Below are 18,979 nucleotides of genomic sequence, written 5' to 3'. Positions count from 1 at the left end.
TGCTGACTTTATCTCTTTCCTGAGCCAGTTTTGGCTGAGTACCTGAAGGGAGGTGCAGTGTTTCCCTGCTGGAAGCACTTAGAAGTTCCATCCATGCCCTTGGTTGTGAGTGCAGGCTGAATAAAGTGCAGGTGTACAAACTCAGCTTATATGGACGGCAAATACCCTGCCCAGGGTGCCCTGGGTTGAAGGCAATAGACCTGTCAAACATGAAGTAGGTAAGTGATGGAGAGGGCATCCTGTGTTTTCAACATGAATCCAGAGGCTGAAAAAAAGTTCTGCAGTCTGCACACATCTCATTTTCATTCCAGAAATGTCTGACATCAAGATGACACTCGCCAGGTGTCATTGTCCATTGTGTGGGTTGTCTTGTTGACTTGAGACATCAGTCAGAGAGCCTGCAGAGCCAGACACCCCTGATTTTTGGGAGAAGGGGGGTTTACTAGATGCAGGAGAAAGGCAGGATGAAAAATGATTGTTGAAGAAGGAGCAAACAGGAGAAGTAATCAAACAGCTCAGAAAAGGATCTGAGGGGTTGTATTAAAGGTGCCAGGGGTATTCCAGGAGGAAAAAGCAAGGCATCATTCATCTTGCACGAATAGGAGTTGAACATGTAAAAATCAGCTGCCTTTCTTAAAAAAAGCATCCTAACTGCTAACTGGAAAAGAACGAGTGGTCCCAGAGGTATGGTAGTAATAGCTTTGACATTGAACCACTGATTGGAGCCCTTCGTCTGTTGAAAGGTATGGATGTGGAGCCGTCCCAGCTTTTCCTGCCATTGTTCTTACAGCCAGAGGCTCTGAAAGCTTAGTAATGTCATATTTGCCACGCTGGATCCAGTCCACGGCCTATGAAAGCAATTATCCAATGTCCAGGACGTTGGAGGAAACTTACATCACTGGAACAGGACTCTCCTAGTGTCAGTTGTATTGTGCTGGGACATTTTTGTCAGAATATATAATTTCTGCAGTATCTGCCAGAACCAGCCAACATTTTCAGTGCTTCCTTCAGGCAAACTTTGATCTCGTCTTTCATGTATGGCTGGAACAGCCTAGCTGCATGCGGAGAGGATCTGTAAACCGTTCTGTATGTGCCCATGACCATGGTATTTCAGCAGTGATGGCACCACTTGTCTTACATTTTCTGAGCCAGTTTCTCCATGTGTTGGAGTTGTCCATGGGAAGCAATCACAGTTCCTCTCCACCATGTGGGAGAGTCTCTGGTCATCTTCATTTCAGGTGGAAAACTCAACTCTCTGTTTGAAAATAGACTTTCCCTCTTGGTGAGGCTCCTTGAAAGCCTTGAAGGAGTAAAGGTGGGACACACCTTTGAAAGAAGCTCTAAACGCTAACCGACGAGCATGAATTCAACCACTACAAGGCCCCACTGTGGTCCCTTATGGGCAGCACTAGGGCTGTGCAGAGCACTGCAATTTTCTGTAGGATTCAGCTACAGCACGTAGCCAAGAACCCGGGCTCCTGTTCCTGCCTCCATCCTTCAAACACAATGTGACCTTGGCTCTGATACATTTCTCAATTTTTAATCATTTTGAGGGTATCCTCCCTCATGAGTCGAGTTTTAAAGAGCATTTGTAAAGTTGTTTGGGGGTTTTTGAGATCCTGGTTTGGCCAGATGCTGGTTGCTAAACTGACTCTTACAGTAACTACCAAGGAATTTGTGATGCTTTATTGCCTTAAATACTCCTATGTCTCATGTTGCACCTCAGAGCGGTGGCTGTATAATCAGAAGTACAAAAGGAAAGGTATAATGCCTTCATGTATATATCCTTTACAAGGAAGGAAATGTTTTAGTATTGAAGCATCCTGAAAACATACCTAGTTAATAGCTGGTTTTAAATAGTTATTGCATGCCAGCCGCTTGGCAAGTGCTGCAGGCAGTGGAGAGTGCAGTGTGGCATTTGTCTAATCTGCAATGTTAATGATCCAATTTACTCATGTAAAGTTAGTACAAGATACCAAACCTATAAATGCATGTGATAATAGTGATGGCTTATGTGCGTGAGAAGAGCCTGGAGGGAAATACAGTGTTAAATATACTCTATCACGATTGAAAGGAAAGGACCGGGGGCTGCTTGTGCTGCTGGTTTCTCGGAGCAAAATCTTAACAGAAATCATGTAATTACTCCCATTTTTCTTCCTTGTCCCTCAGTTGCTTTCCCAAAGTATTTGGTCTACTTACTGAGTTGGTGCTTCCTCTGTTACCGTAGACTCCCAGGATTAGTCATACATCATCATCTAAAAAAAGAGACTTTCTTCCCTGTGCTGCAAATGCCATTTTTGATTAGGAAAACAGACCTCTGAAACGTCTTGTTCCCTTTCCACAGCTTACGCCTTTCTGTTTGCTGCATTTTGTTCAGCATGAATGTGGCGGTCGGGCAGACCCTTTGTGGCCCGGGGCTCCAAGGAGCATTTCAGCACAAGGACTGCGGCACACACAGGCAGGCTGGCACTTTTCTACTTTCCCCATTGGAAACAAAGCAAAGATCTGAACTCCTCATTGCTTGCCAGTGAGTTGTACCGACTGCAGGTGTACACAGTAAAAAGTAATTTCAGTGACATTCTTGTTCAATTTAATTAATGTGACTTGAGGTTTTAATCGTGCAGGAATATTAACACTGTTGGCTTTTCAATTGCTGAAAAAAATGTCTTCAAAATACCAGTTTGTCTTACAACTATAAATTAATCGGGTTCAAAATCTGGATCTTGTTGTGGATATTGTAGGCCTAATTTGTTACTGTTAAATAAGATCTGTTCAGCAGTTGCTCAGAAAAGAAAAACAGCAATGTTGTAACTGGTGCATTGGCAGAGCTAGTAGAAAGTCAATAAACAGTTGTTGTTTACTGCATTGTTGAAACTGACTCAGAAGCTATCAGAGTGTATTTCAGTGCATCAGTCGCTGTGTCACCAAAATGCCACTTATTTTCCCTTTGGTACTGGATGGTGGTGCTGAGATGAGCGGTTAGCACTCTGGATCCAGGAGTGTGCACATGTTGATGAAAAATGACAACCACATCTTCCTGGGAGCCTTCTGCTGTGGTCACCATGTGAGTCTGGATGTGAGACTTAGGAAAAAGGTTTTTTCTTCAGCTCACTTAGAGACAAGGTGAAGGCCAGCCATGGTCCTTGGCAGTGGATAGGGGAGTTTGGAGAACCTCTCATTCCCAGGATAAACTGGTGTCCTGCCTAAATGGATGTGGCTTAGAAGCAGGATCCTCTCCTCTTAAGACAGATGAGGAAAAGGGACCTAAGAAGATCAGGGACCTTATCAGCTTGATCCAAATCCAGATCAGGCTGCCTCAAAAACTGGATCTGCTCTGTTGACTTCCTCTCTGACAGATCAGTTTCTAACCTGGGCTTGCAACAGCAATTCCACAACTTCATCAGGCAAATGCACAGCTCCTTAGCCTTACCTCTGCAGTTTTCTCTGATAATTCCTTGCAACCCTGCTGCAATTTAAGGTAATCGTTTCTTATTCTGGTGATCAGAAACATAAAAAAAAAAAATTACTCCCTTTTCCTCTGTGGCAGCCCTTTCTGTATCTGAAGACAGCTATTGTATCCCTGTCTTCCCCTTTCTTCTCTGAACAACTCCATTCTTCCAGTGTTCCTGGACGGTTGTAGCTTCTGGCTTTTATCTATAGGACTGCTGAGGGGATTACATCTTCCTTGAAATAATGGGCTCCAAAACTGTATGTTTAAGCTAAAGCCTGAGGGATGTGGAGGAGAGCATGAGAGAGTCTTTTGTGAGGTTTGCAGGTTCCATTCCTCCCATGCACCCCCCTGTGACGCTTTCCTTTCTCTTGCTGAACATGCTTTTACTGACCATTGTTCATCTATATGGTGGATTCATCTTGATCCACAATAATTTTCACAGCCTTTCAGCCTCTCCTTTTTTGCCATTTCTCACACGGAAAGACTATGCCCATCCTGGTTCCCAGTGGTTTTGTTCCCAGTGTTTGGGGTTTTTTAAGCACTTTATGTTCATAGATATTTCATGTCTATATTATAGTGATACCTAGAGGTTGCAGAGGTCTGTTGTCCAAAACACTGTGAGATCATGCTTTTACATACCCACCTGTGCACATCAGAGCCCCCTCCCCAGAAACCTGCTGCATACAGCTGCGTTTCTCAGGGTAACCTAGTGCAGTACAGATTGAGGCAGAGGGAATCTGCAAATGGCGTAGGATTTTCTGTTCCCAGGGTAGAGAGACTGAAGGCATAAATATTTATTAGCAGGAGCAATGTTCTGGCCCAAGAGTCTGGGATGACAACATGTGAATGATAGAAACTTATCGGTGACCCGAATGTACCCGCTGTATTTGGGGTGAATGTCGTTTCTCACTAGTTTTTCTGCTCACTAAGTCAGTCTTTCATGCACAGAACATCTATGAAATTTTCCAGACTCAGTGCTCGATGTGGAAAAGAAGCAAAACACTTGGGCTTGTCTTTTTTGTTAGCATTTGTTTGCAGTGTGTGATCCACACATGCAGCTTCAGAAAGCAGGAGTCTGCTGAGCTGCAAGTGCTCACTGTAGGCTGTGACACACGTGTTGGTATTGAGACTTTCCAGCATCTTTTAAGTTGGACAGAAGACAGCAAGCACATCATCAGCTGGTACAGGAGAGAGGCAAAGGCAGCTGCGTGATACTCCTGAGCAGTCAGCTCGTACTGATTCAGCTGATGATGATCAGACCAAAGCCACTGGACTATGGAGAGAAGTGGTGTGTAAAGCCCTGTATATTAGGTCTTTCCTTGAGATTAGAGGGTAAGGGCAATCGCCCACCACCACCACCCCGCCCCGGCTTTTATCAAAAAGTAGAGCTGCTTTAATGATCATAGAATTTCCCACAGACAGCAGAGTGGAGAACATTTTCTTTGGGCTATAAAAATGACTTTTTTTTAGGATTGGGAAGGGTGGGCAGATAGAGACATCCCTCATTCCAGCTATGTTTTTAAGGGGCAGCTGGGAGGCTACAGAAACTGTGTGTGCCCATTCCCTTCCACATGCAGTGGGGTCCCACAGGATTTGCAGGGTGGAAAGCAGGGGCTTGTTAGGCTTGCAAGATGTCAGAAGTTGTTGACTGTGAAGGAAGGCAAAGGAAGCAGCATTTTCCAAGGTGCTACAAGGGTACCTTTGTACCTAGCACTCAGCTCCGTTGCTCAGGGTGTGACTGGACAGTTCGCTGGCTGGCTGGGGCTATTTCCCCTCTGTGGTCAGTGTGGGTTATTGGGGGAGGTAGGCAACGAGTAAAAAGGCTATTGACCGGGTGCATTATGGCAGATGCTGTGCTTCTTGCTCAGTACTGCAAAAAGGAAAGGGGGGATTTGAAGAAAGAGAAAGACTAAAAACCCTGCTGAGCATACTGTCTTCCTTAAACCCCTGATTTCAGTTTAAAGTGGTTTCAGCTTCTCTCTGTGCCCCTGCATACCAAGGATTCACAGCACTCCTGCTCGATGAGGGCTCACTAGTGTTCAGAAATGGCACATGGTACACACCGTAGGACACGTCTGTACCTAGCAGGAGGGCAGTTTTCAAGGTCCATTGTGTTGAGCCTACAGAAAAAAAAAAACTAGTAAGGAACCACCCCACCGTTAAATGCTGTGGTTGCCCATGCCCAATTAAGCTGTGAGCATGTGGGGAGAAAACTGTGATTAAACTCCGACCAAGCCAAACATTCATGCAGTGGCCTGACTGAATGTATTTTTTCCCAAGGAATGAAGGCACAAGGAGGCCTCAGGAACAAAAAATCCCTTAAATGTATTAAGTTCCCATAGCCACTTAGAGCCCAGGCAGCCACATCTCAGCACTTGTCTTTTGTTTGGGAGTGCTGTGTTCCCCTGCAGCGAGCAGAGAGAAATCACATCATCTGGCCTGGTACCGGTCTCACCACATAGATGAGGTTTTGACGCTGGGGTCGGAGCTGAATGCAACATTTTAGGGAGGCTTATAAAAAAAGGACAAAATCACCAAGTGAATTCCGATAGCGAAAGCCTGCGGTGAGTCTCAGTGTGCTCGTAGGCATTCACAAGCAAAAGGCTAATTAGTCAAGTAAGTGTTTCTCTGGGTGGATGAGCTAGAGAGAAATGCACCTGTTCAGTATGCACAGAGCAAAGCCTGTTCGTGCAAAGAGGCGGCTCCAGCCGAGCTGCTGTGGGAATGCTGTCGTTCTTGCAGCCGGGGTTGTTACTGTGGAGTCCTGTGCATTTCTGCAGTTTTGCCCCTGGGGATGCTGTCACTGGTCCAGCTTGGTTTCTTTTTGCATCCATTTCACTCACTGGAGGGAGTGGGCCTGGCCTGTGCTTGCAGCTGTGGTCACCCAGACTCTGCTGGTGCTTTGTGGTCCTTCTGTGCCAGTCACGGGTGTGTCATGCAGCTAGAACACGTTCCCCTGTGGGTCTGCTGTAGAGGTGCCATGCTGCTGGCAGAAAAGTGTTGCTCCAAACCTTGGAGATTAATTCCTGGTGTGGACTGATGTTATTATGGACTTTGCTGCTGTGTCCTTCATCATTCTCACCTCCAGTGTCAGAGCTAGGGGTGCAGTCTCCACCAGTTGCCAGGCCTCCTCTGTAGTCAGCAGCCAGAGGGAGACACATCTCTAGGGATGGATCCGTCTCCTTTAAGATGAGTGTCTAAGACAGGATGGAATGCATTGCTCCTTGAAAATAGTCTTTGTTTTCTCTGGAGGTCTAGGAAGCTTTTTCTATTTGTTTGGTCTAGAGCCCAGCTTTGAGATTGCTCCAGCTGAGTCCTCTGGTCCAGGATCAGAGTCAAAATCTTCAAAGGCACCTCAGAACATTTCTCCCTTCCCTCTTTTGGTGCAAATGGATGTCTAATGTCACTGGCAGGTTACCCACAAGGAAAAGCTACTGTCAGCACATCAGCTTCTGAGAAAAATAAGGGCTGACTTTTATTTCAAGAGTTTAAGTGTAATTTTAACAGCATGAACTGGAGCTAGTGTGAGAGGCCAGGCCCTTTCTCTGCCATGTGAAGTTCTGGCTGTGAGCTCACGTGGCTCTGTGCTGGGCTGCACCAGCATCAGGATGTGGGCATCGCACCGTGTCCTTTACTGTAATATGTCTGCTCCCATGCCTTCCTCCAACCAGCAGATTGGCTCTCCAAGGACTTGTTTTTGTGTAGCACTAGGAAGCATCCAGCTCTTGGAGTTATGGTCCTTAAAAACGGCTGTATCCTGCCTTTTCCCAGACTGTCAGAGAAAAGGTTGCCATCCAGTAGCCTGGACTCTGGGGGTGCTGCTTACCACCTTACGTATCCCTCTTGGTGAGGTTTTAGCCATGTCCTTTGTATTATCTGGCCATTCCCATGAATATCCTTTCCTACAGTCTGCATTCTGGTCTAGCCCCTTCAGCAGGGTGTGTTGGAGACTGATCCTATATTACAAGAACTGGTCTTCAGTTGAGATCATAGAATAGGTTTGACACAGAAAATAGAGACTGCTATTCCAAGTCAGATTATCAGCCTCACCTATCCCTGTGTCGTGCCCCCAAGAGGACAAGAATGGGATGAGCCCGCAGTGATGCCTCCCTGGCTCCCCCCCTCCAGCTATCTGTGCCTGGGAACAGCCTGAGCCGTAAGCAGGGCTTTTGGATTTGATGGATATTCCTTCCATTCGTTTTTCCCACCCTTTCCTGAGCCCATGGGAATGCCTTTTAGCATCCACAGTAACAGATCATTGGCTGTATGGAGAAGTGCTGCATTTGTTTCCAGCTGCTCATGTTATCTGCCACTTGGTGTCTCATGCTTGCAGAAAATAAGGGCTAGCTGATCCTTACTCACCTTCTCACCCCACTCAGGATTATTTAGACTTCTCCCAGAGTCCCCATCAATTGCATCTCCCTGGCTGAAGAGTCCTGGTCTGTCTAGCTGGTCATCTGATGGAACCTGTCATCCAAGATCTCTTCCTTGAGTGATAGTACAGCTCATCATTTTCATTTATAAAGTTGGAATTGTTTTTCTTCTGTGTACCACTTCACTTTTAGCTTCATTTAATATCACCTGCTGTATTTTTACCATTCAACTGCTGAATTTAGTCATTTAGTGTGTTATTAAAGTAGGATTTTTAACCTAAAATGCACATGATTCATCATTTATGCCTAACTATGTTCTCCTGGAGACTGGCTGGTTTGTTTGCAACTTGCTCTAATGTTTTTAACCCGCCATTAAACTGCTGCATTAGAGAAAAAGTGCAGCAGTGACTGCATTGAGGAAAGCAGAAGAAATTGCATATGGTTCAGCATCATCTAATGGTCATTGAATGCAAAGTCTTGTAAGCGCCTTCCATTTTAAGTACTGTCAAAGTCTACTGGATAGTGCGAAGGAGCAGAATTTTGATAAAACATTATAACCCTACATATGTTATTTGATCAGGTTTTATGAAGATAGAGCCTAATTCAAGAATCACATTTTATCTCATAAGCATAGTGTATTAGAAAGAGCTAATGTGCACTGCATAGAGAAGTTGGGCACTGGGGAGGAAGGGACAGTGGCTCACAGAGGCATTTTTTTACTGAGAGCAAGGAGCGGTGGTACCTTGCTTTGAAGCTCAGTGACTCTGCCTTGCACACAGGTGTCTGTGATGGGTTGCATTTTTGTAAGAAATTGTGTACGAAATACATATTCCAGAAACCAAGAGGTTGACAGTGTCAATTCACCAGTTTGAAATGGTATTTTCTCGTGTTTAGTTACTGATGCTTTGTTCCATTTCTTACGAAGTAATGATTTTTTCAGATACTGCACCTAATATTGGATGTTTGTTTTCCCTGTGCAACTTGATAACTTTTATAAATCCAAACTTACATACACATACATGTGTATATATATATCTGCATGTTCAGTTTAGTTCCTAGCCTCTAAGTGAATATGTTTGAAAACCAATTTTAATTTTCACTATGGTGCTAAGTAGAGAGAGTTCCAGCAGGTCTGAAGTTTGCTCTGAAAGGATTTTAAATGTTCTTAGCAGTGGTAGAACTGCCTGAATTGGTAGTTTGTCTCTCTGAATCCATTCATGTGCTGTACCATAGAGTACAACACTACCTGGATTAGGTTGTGTGCAAGTAGGTGTGATAGAGTGGACTCTTTTGCGGGAGCTTTGGTTTTTGGGGGGATTTCAGTGTCAGTGAAAGGTGCTGTGCTGACAGATACTGAAACTAAATCTTTCTGGTTAGCCACAAAATAGGTCCAGCATGGGAAGCACAGACTTCTTCAGCCCTCTCCCAAGAGGACTGGAGATTGAATTCTCCTACTCATTCAACCCTCGTTCCTTCTGAGCTGGACTTTCACATAGGTGGTCATGAGCTTTTTAGTTTTAATCATGAGGTTGATGGGTTCACTTGGATCTCGGCTGAAACTGTAAATGCATTTCGTACAACAACCTGAAGAGTCATCATATGAAAATGGTTTGGGACTACTGCCAGCCCAGGCTGAATTTGAACTGATGACCCACCATCCACATTATATTCCCAGTATAATCCATCATGTAAGTCTGATGTTGAAATCTGGCATTTCCAGAGGTACTTTTAGCATACTAAATGTGCTTCCAAAGTTCTGTGTTTTGCCCCTGGCTTTCAGTTGTTCAATACACCAGCATGTTCTCTGCTCCCTCTGAATGCACGTGGGGATGGACTCATCTAACAGAGAATTAGAGAAGAGACTGCATAACTTTTAGCTAAACCAGTCCGTTTTGTTTCCTTTTCTTTCTTAACAGGATCCAACAGCTGCATCTATTTCGGACAGAGATTGTGATACGAGAGAGGGAGAGACGGTAGCCATGAACTATAAGCCGTCCCCACTTCAAGTGAAATTAGGTGAGTCTTTACTGATGGAGAGTGAAAAGGCTGAATCCAAGGTCTGAAATATGGTGAGGTGCTCATGGGATCGTATGCGGATCTCCATGCATGTGGCTGAGCATGCCAGCTCGGCTCAAACACCTCAGAGAGCAGTTTTATCATTGTGATTCTGCTGCTGAGGGAACTGACCTACAAACATGTAAGGACCTTGCATCTTGGGCTGTGGTAGACAAAGGAAGCTATACCTTGAAAGGAAGGCATAGCTTTTTAAACCTACAGATTTTTATCAAGCTAAGATCAAGGCCTGGCCAGATGAAGAATAAAGATAATATAGAGAGACTGTAAAAAGAAGACAGAATCACTGCAAACAAAAGGGAAAGGATCAGAGACTTGGGCCACTCCAGGAAAAGGTAGAGCTGTGTTAGTGTGAGATGGAGGGCTTGTATGTCTATAAAGGTTCACATACAAGTACTCATGCTATTTCTGAGGAATATTTTCTAAGTTCTGGAAGGAGAATCATCCAATTAGCACAATACACTGCTTCCTCGCAAGGCTAATGCTTACAAGAGGACAGCAATCCACACATGGCTGTCCTCCCTCCAAAACCTGAGCCACTATTGTGCCACACAGCCTCAAGAAGTTGATAAAGGACAAGTCAAAGGAACAGTGTGCTTTTTGCTCAGACAGTGGATAAAACATGGGAATCTATGTCTGGAAAAATTCCCAGTAGGAGCAGGAATCAGTTTGCTGCTTGTCCTTCACATCAAAACAAATGATACTGAGAGGATGCTACTGGAGCTGATTGAAGGTGACTATGCCATGTTGAGGAAGGCTCTGAAAGAAGTGGGTGCCCACATGTTCAGTGGAATAGCTCCGTCCCCTACCAAGTGAGTGATAGGGAAGGTCAGCAGACAGTTAAGGTTTGAAGAAAATGTGGGAAAGTTTGGGCACTGGTGTGTGATTACGAAGAGATGTTCGCTATAGATAGTTTTTACCCAAGGACCTGCATTACTACTGCAAACACCAGTGTTGGTCTCGTTTATAAGAGGAGCCTTAAAGAAACATCAGGAAAAGGCTGGGGAGCACTTGTGAAGCCTCAAGGCTCTGCCTGAGTAGGTGGTAAATTGAATAATCTGACAAATCTGGTCGTAGCAGTGCAGAAAGGAATGTCACAGAGTGGGCCCATAGACAGCAAAGGAAAAGAAAGTAGGCAAGATTTTGCTGAAAGAGAGACTAGGGAGAAGAAGACAAAAAGTTGGATATGCAAATGCAGGAAGATTATGCAGCAATTATGAGCTACTGATAGCGGATATGAGCAAGTGCATCGGGACAGTATATGTGTCCTGCAGTAGTAGTCATGAATGCTCTAAAACCAGTAGCTGCTTTTCAGGAAAAGGCAGGGAGCAGCAGTATGTGTTAATGACAGCACAATTCACAGTTTGATAAAAGATTGTCACTGCCAGCATGCTGCATGCCACCAGGATCCTTTTTCACTGCCAAGAGAGTTCTGTAATGTTATTAGAGAGATAATTACTACTGCAATAGTTGTTTTGGATAATTTAACATCAGGAATCAGGTTGGAGAGCAATTGCTACTATTATTGGTAAGTCTGAGATATTCTTGCATTTCTAGGCAATAAAAATACCCTCCAGAGATTCGCTTAACATGACAGGAAATGGTGTTATTTTAGACTTGGCTTTGGTAAGTTACGAGGACGTTATAGGAGATCTGATCATAGGAAATAGATTTGGATTTAGGGATAACAAGTTCAATTCATGCAAATTAAATGAAAAGTTAATTTGAGGTAGATCTGTAACAAACCTCAGTTTTATAAACTAAGTGCTTAAGCAAAGCCAGTAGATTGAGAAACCCAGGAACTCAAAACACATCAGGTAGTGTTGAAGGAGAGAATATCAGAAGAAAGGACATTGCTAATGGAGCTCTCCAGCAGTCATTTCATTTATATGTTCATTAATGACTTTGACACAAAAAGCAGGAGTTGGCAAAGAAAATTTAGTCACAGCATATTTGTGAGACATCAGTATGACAAAGACTCAGAAATACCATAGAGAAAAAATATGAAAACTGGGAAAATAGAAATGAGAAAAATACAACAGGAGAAACTCAATCTGCTGTAAACCAGAATTTACAGAGGTGACTAAGGAAGAAGCAGCCTGTTACCTTAGGTGATTGCAAGGTAACTAATTACTGAAATGGACTCACTCATGAAGATACGCCATAGTCACACTTCTGCAGAGCTTACCAGCTTTTTTCCAAGGGTCAGGTGCAACAGAATGATCAGTCTTTCTGCCAGAACTGCTTTTCCACATAGAGAAAATTATTTTCACTTAGCCACTGCTCGATGCTACTATCCATCAGTAAAGAGGCAAAGGGAGGTATTGGAAGAGTCTGAGCAGCTTTTGTGGCAGATAGAGGTGTACCATTGCCAGGACCTCCTTTGCAGCTAGCGCTTCTGCCTAGTGAATACTCAGTGCTGACCACAATATGCTTATGAAGGTAATCACGTGTGCTTAAGAGGAATTGTCTTGCAAGGCTGACAAGCATCTTCCTGCCTTGTCTCCAGAGAGAAGTCTGGTCAAGAACCTCTCTTTGCCTGTGGAAGCAGCGTGCCTCTTTAATTAGGTGAACATATATCTGGTGGCATTTGGATTGACGCTCTACTCTTAGCCATACCCAGATGAGCTCTAGGTTACCTGGGGCAAAACGAGAGTAATGGTATTGTCTGTAGCCAGTGTAACATGCCTTTAATCCACATCAGTTCCTGCTGCTATTATTCTTGAGATCCGCCCAGCCTTTACAATTTTCAAGCAGTTTAATGGCTTGCATCTCCAAGCTCTGGCCCTTGTTCCCCCAACTAGATTTTTTTGCCTCTTCTGCATTAAACTTGTCAGGATTTGGATTGGGTTTTTAATCTCTTTAAGGCTAGACAAAGTTAAAGTAGTACATAAATGTTTAGTACCTTAACTGGCAGAGCCATTCTTGGGGATGGTAGCAACTAGGGTATTAATCCTATTGCAGGTTTTCCGTATGGATAGTGGCATTTTTCACAGTTAAATCAGAATCAATTGTTCATATGTCAAATGCTCTGATGGAAGGTGGATAAAAGTCATTTTTTACTCAGTGAAGATTTGTATATAAATCTGTCATACATGCTTGCTGGAAGCTTGGTTCAAGTGAGCTCAATTAAATACCAACCCAGCATGACTACAACTTCTGCTTCCAGAGGCCACAGTGATTGAATTGCAACAGAAAGGGTGTGCTGCTGCACACACTGAACACAGATTTATCCTGCTGCTTGAATGGTCATTTCCTCAGTTGTTTCTCCCCCTCTGAGTAAATGCATTTGGCCTCATGTTTGCTTGGAGGGATGAGTTAGATACAAGAAAAACTTCACAGGTGGCTTGTATTTCTAGTGTCTTCCTAAAGGTTACACCTGGTTTATAAGTGGAGCAGTAAAACATTTAGCTTGCTGCTGGGGCCACATCAAGAAAGAGGAGAACCTCACACCAAGGGGCGCATCTACTAGTTCATGTAGTTCATCATCTTAAACCCTTATTGATATAATATACATATTAGTTATGTATTTCTTACTTTTCTAACACTCCCACTTTGTCTTTCTGTCAGGAAGTTCAAGGCTCAGCCATGTTTGTTTCTTTCTTTCAAGTCACTTGATAAGGAGGCTTCTGACAGCACTGGTGAGAGCTGAGTGTACATTAGTGCTTAAGAGATGTCTCCAGCACATCCTTATTAGGAGGCTTATCCAGATGGAGCACGTACCACAAGCCTTTTGAAAACAGAAGAGAGCTGTGATAAGGAGAGAGGGAGGAACAGAATAATGCTCAAGTGTAAATCTCAGGGGCTCCGTTTCCATTGGAAGGCAACGGATCCTCATGGGATCCCCAAGAGACAAGATATTATTTTAATGAAGCTTATGCCATCTGCTTTTCTATTTTGCATTTTTAATTTCCCTTCTCTGTGCTGAAATCCCCATCCAGACAGCCTGTCTGTCTCACCGAACAGTCAATGACCTGACAGTTTGTGTTGAAACAGAATGGGCAATGTGGCAATTGGTTGGAGTGCTGCAGAACAAGCTGCAGTGGTGATGAGGGATTGTGGCAGTGGCATCTTCATCAGTAAATCTCCCAAATCCCTGTCTGCATATGAACATATAGGAGAGAAGCAGGCAGAGACACTCATAGCAGCCCTCATCCCTCCAAGATACCTGTTGCCTTAGCTGCAAGCACCTCCTCTCCTTGGACTAGGTAGAGAACAAGGCACTGGTTTTGGAAGATTGTTCGGTCGGGTGCCTAAAGTATGTGAAAAATGAGTCTAAGCTAGGCAAGCTGGGTCCCACCTTAAGACTAAGTGAGCTACGTGCAGATGAGGTCTCCTGCCATATGACCAGGAGGGAAGCCTAGTTCATGTTTATGCAGACTTCAAAGTGTTTATGGTTTCTGGTTCAGATTTTCATTGCAAAGCTTCTTGTAAAAAAATGACCTGAATTGCAAATGTAGCAGATAATTTTCCTGCTTTCCTAGCTGCTGTTTTGTTTCCCTCCCAGTTTAGATCTCCTGCTGGTGTTTATCTTCATACCAAACAACAGAGTGGCTGATACTAGTCAGCCCCATAAAGAGAAGCAAGTGTCACAAAGTTGCCTTCGGTGTAAGATGCTGTAGCTCAAGACTATAATCCACCAGCCTAAACAGACACTTCCCTTGCTTCAGGAGGCAGGAAGCTGTTGTAACACTAACAGAGCAGAGCTATTAACTTATTAATAGGGTACTAACACTTTCCTCCTGCCAGCTGCACTGCAGGATGTTGCTTTTTTTCTCTAGGAGACACAGTGCAGACACAGCGCAGATTGCTCTTAGAGCAGGTCAGCCACAGCCCAGCTACTGCTGGGAAGGAAATTCTGCTCACTGGGAGAGCTAGGGTGAGCATAAAGGCCTCTTGAGTCATGCCAGCCTGGCCTTTTGGCTTTCTGTATGATGAGAAGGAGATGAGAGCAAGTGAACAGCCAAAGTGGGGCCTGAGCCAAGCAGGTGGCTCAGAGAGAGGTGAAGGAAGTCTTGGTAGAAGTCATTCCCTGACAAATAACCATAGCGTTCATCCTCCAAGGAGAGATCGTGGATGAGACCAAGGCTTCTTGTCTGCTTCTGCGTCTTCCTGTACCAGTCCCGCCTCTCCATTTTAGGATGTATAAACATCCTAAGGTTTTACTTGGTGACAGCAGAGGAGTTCATATATTTGTCTTCCACAGCCTTTAGCTGGGGATGGGGAATTCTGTGTGGAGACACCACTTCCAAGCACTGAATTATTTGACTTGTGCTATTGGATTAATTCTTGCTTGTAAACAAAGAAGATTCTCAAAAACTTCAAGCAAGTAACTGGAATGATGTTCACTTAGAGCAAGCAACTCTAGTAGGGGTAAAACAGCAACAGAAACCCCATTGCAAAGAAATATAGTATGATGTTCCCTGATGTGCTTGACTTGAAAAAAACTGAGATTCTAATTTATGACTGGGCCCCATCTTGGTGGAGACTGAAGTGAACAGAGGAGATAATCCCTTTGGGGATGGAGGCTGATGACACTTCTGTGGTCCTAGCTCCTGCCTTTCAGCCTGCTGCAGTGCATTCGTGGCAGATATTGAATTGCTGTATGATCAGGGAGGAGTAGTATTGGGAATATCAGTCAATGAGCTGAGAACTGCCAAGTCCTCAGGGTTCAACATAGCAAAATCCATGCATTTCTGGTTGAAACTTTACAGATGGTCTCTAATCCCAGTAAAGAACAGGCTGCCTTTATCTCCCTGTGTGGCTCCTGAGACAGACCTCCCAGTTGGTGTTTAACCCCCTCTGCTAGGGTTGGGTCTGGGTTCAGAGCTTGTTTTAAAGCATCTCCATTGAAGAGCCACAAAGTGCACAGCAGAGCATCCTATCTCATTGCTGTTCAAAAGGATGCCTTGCTCAGAGATCCCCTTCCAGGGCTGCTCTTGCCATGGGTCAGGATGAAAAACTGGCACTGGGAGATGCAGTCCCAAACAGAGCAGGCAGCAAGCACCTTGCCTAGGCTGAATGGCTCCATACCTGCCTGCACCCATGGCTCCTTTTCTGCGTAATCTCTTCCCAGTCTGCTTCACAGCTTGTGACTTCTAAGCTTTTCATACAGAAAACAGAATAATAAGGGGAAGTTGTAGTAGACTGAACAAATCAATGCCATTAGTGTATCCTTTTGTCAGTAACTCAAGTACTGTACTATTCCCAGTTGCTCTTCTGTAACAAGGCGATTAATGCTAATTAGGTACAGCAGCTGTTGTTTCTGGGAAGAAGCTCTGTAGGTAAATTAGGGAAACATTTTATAAAAAAGCTGTAACTCTTAAGCTAGGTCCCCAGGTTCCAGCCCTATTGACAAAGCTGCACATTTCCATATCCATAACTGTTTGCATGGCGACCTCAAGTGACATCATTACCTTAAGTGCACAAAGCCGTTTTCCTCCCCTGGGAGCACCCACTTGCTTGAACACAGTCTGTATTTTGTACAGGGGGGATGAGTAATGTGGAAGCCAGAGCGCAATGGCAAAATTGCACTGCTATTGATTTTCTTCATGAAGATAGAAGTGCAGCCTACCACTCGGAGGCCTCCTGGGGCTTGGGAGGAATTTATTTAAACATTATTTCATGTGTTATTACTCTTTCCATTTATAAGAGAAATTGCGTACGCAGATTTATTGCAGCATCCTTCCTGTAGGATATCTCCAGGCTCTTTTTGGAGGGGGTGAGAGAGCAAACAGCTGCATCACATTAAGGGCAGTAGAGGGTGTCTGCAGACAGAGCAGCAAAGATGAGGGCAGAAAAACAGTTGTGACAGGCATATTATTGCAGACTAGTTAGAGGAGAAATAGAGGGGCAGAAGGGAAGAGGTACATGAGACACTGTAGCTGACACAGTAAAGCCATTAAGAGAAACTGGAACAGAGCAATTTGGGGGAGTTCAGCAGAGAGCTCTGGGCAGAAGGGAGTGTGTAAGTGGGTGAGATGGAGGGAAGGGAGGTACCAGTCAGCAAATCCCAGGAGCAAAGCATGAGCACATGAACATGAGCATGATGTGGCATGATGTTCACCAAATGAGCCTAGTCTTTCTGTCACTGCAATTTGCTTGATTTGTTATGCCACCCCAACAGGGCTTTACTGGCCTTTCCCAGCCCTGCACTGTCACATATGCACCTCTCCTATGACAAGTTACTGTGTACCCACGCACCTCTCAAGCCGATAGACACTCACCCACTCAGATCTTGTGTTGTACGCACTACTCTTGGCTAATATGCCTTCAGACAAAAAGCCACGAAGGAGGCAGCTGTAACATAGCTGAATCATTTTGTTGGGCATTATCTGACCATCCTTTAGCCACTCCAGATTTTTACAGTACTTACAGGTCTGATAGTCTAGGAAAGAGAGCTAATTCTGAAGATCTGCTTCTACACAAATTATTTTACTTTGTAATGAGAATGGGCCAAAGCATCTGGAGCCTGAATGAGGGTTTTGTGCCTGAAGCAGAAGGCCAGAACTGCAAATTACAGGTTCTCTTCTTTGCACTGACCCACCGTAATCTGTCACCTCAAGTATGAGAAGCAGCACAGAAGGTTGTGAAGCAAAACAAATTAAGCAAATTACTGGGATTCTCTCATAGAAGGAAGGAAAAATTCAGTAATTGAAGTAGCGATGAGAATAAAAACTACCTGATCTAGCAAAGCCTAATCCCAGCAGGTAGCACCACAGCAGCGACAGACTGGTGGTCTGTTCAGAGGTCTTGTTACACAGTATGTGTTACTCTCATCAAGTATGTAGAGAGTTGGTTTAAAGGAGTGATGTCCCCAAAGGTGATTTATACCATGTTCCTGACATTAAGACTAACACCAGCTGAGTTGACAAGGCTGCCTGCTCAGGTGTTGATAACTTTGACAAAATCAGCACAGAAAAGAGCAATAGTACTGTTTTCCAGCTTCTCAGAGCTCTGTCTGCTTAAGGGTAGGTTCCACCTGATCCTCTGGCCCACTGCAGAGGAACATTTCCCCAGTTCTGAATTACTGAGGTGCTACAACTTCTGTAATTCCTTCTGATGTCTTGATAGGTAGGTGACTTCCTGCATAGCATTCAAGGGAAGCAAGTAGAGCCCAGTGTAATTAATGTAAACTGTCTCCAGAACAGACCACAGCACCCATGGACCAAATTGGATGATGCATTTTTTTCATGTGTTTGATTTATTAATGATGAGCCTGGTGGTTAATTGAATTTATTCTGACTACTCAGTGATGGGGGCTCCCCCTTTGTCTTCTCTGTGCTGCACATTCAGCTCTTAACTGGGAAGGGATATGAATATTGGTCTCCTTATTGGGTTTTGGGGCTAAAATGCTCCGTCAGCAGATCAGACTTCATTAAGTAGAAATAACACTTCTCAAAGGGAACGGATTTGTGCTGGTATGGGAAGTTCATTGCACTTCTTGTTTTCTAACTGCTATCCTTACACACGACAGATGCTCACAGAACCCTGAAAACCTTGTGTTGCTTCTCTGAGATCTTAAAGGATCCTTTGGAGACTCAGAGGTCAGAAAAACACACAAACCTTGGTGTGCCACAGCTTTATGGAGAAGTTTTAGTAACAGGAATTAGGCTGCAGTGGAGATGGTGGGACTGGGTGTGCAAAGAGGCTTGTGGATCTTGCAAGTCCTGGCTGGGACTAGGAGGGAGCTTTGACTGTTCCCTGACAGTTGCTTCACCCTCGGCAGTAATGAGGCAGTGGCCTCTCCAGGAAAGACCACAGCCCCTAGCAGTGACAGCCTTTCTGCTCCCCTGTGTGCTGAAAGCCTTCTGGCACCTCTCCTCTTCTTTTAAACCTCAAGCTTTTTGCACAACTCTTTTCTTGTTCCACTTGGCAGTCACTCTCCATAAAGCAGCTCTCACTGAAGGGAGATAAAGCCATTTTTATAGATGTCACGTATTTACCAAGATAAGATTTTATTTAAGAAGTTGTAAAGTCACAGCAGTAATTGGACAGTCTGATCCCATTTCTCCAGTTGTTAAACACAACTGTTGTTCAAAAAGCTTTAATTACTGCCTGAATCATGGCTGAATAGTTTGTG

The 18,979-nt window shown here is 44.3% G+C and overlaps 1 protein-coding gene across 3 annotated transcripts in view; it reads left to right on the top strand.

Annotated features, from left to right (window-relative positions):
- FAM219A (family with sequence similarity 219 member A) overlaps positions 1 to 18,979 on the top strand; it is a 101,978-nt gene that overhangs the window by 47,039 nt on the left and 35,960 nt on the right. The window contains exons 1-2 of one of the 3 annotated variants that reach the window (XM_035902718.1): positions 9,274 to 9,512; positions 9,741 to 9,840. In XM_035902718.1, the coding sequence (XP_035758611.1) occupies positions 9,390 to 9,512; positions 9,741 to 9,840 (223 nt within the window). In that variant the 5' untranslated portion in view covers positions 9,274 to 9,389. Of the gene's footprint in view, positions 1 to 9,273; positions 9,513 to 9,740; positions 9,841 to 18,979 lie in introns of those variants that run through there. The other 2 variants (XM_035902717.1, XM_035902719.1) reach the window with 2 other exon arrangements.

This window comes from Egretta garzetta, unplaced genomic scaffold (genome assembly GCF_000687185.1).
Source record: "Egretta garzetta isolate BGI_Z169 unplaced genomic scaffold, ASM68718v1 scaffold59, whole genome shotgun sequence".
NCBI lineage: Eukaryota > Metazoa > Chordata > Aves > Pelecaniformes > Ardeidae > Egretta > Egretta garzetta.
The sequence above is the reverse complement of the archived record's forward strand: the minus strand, read 5'-3'. Positions and strand labels throughout refer to the sequence as shown.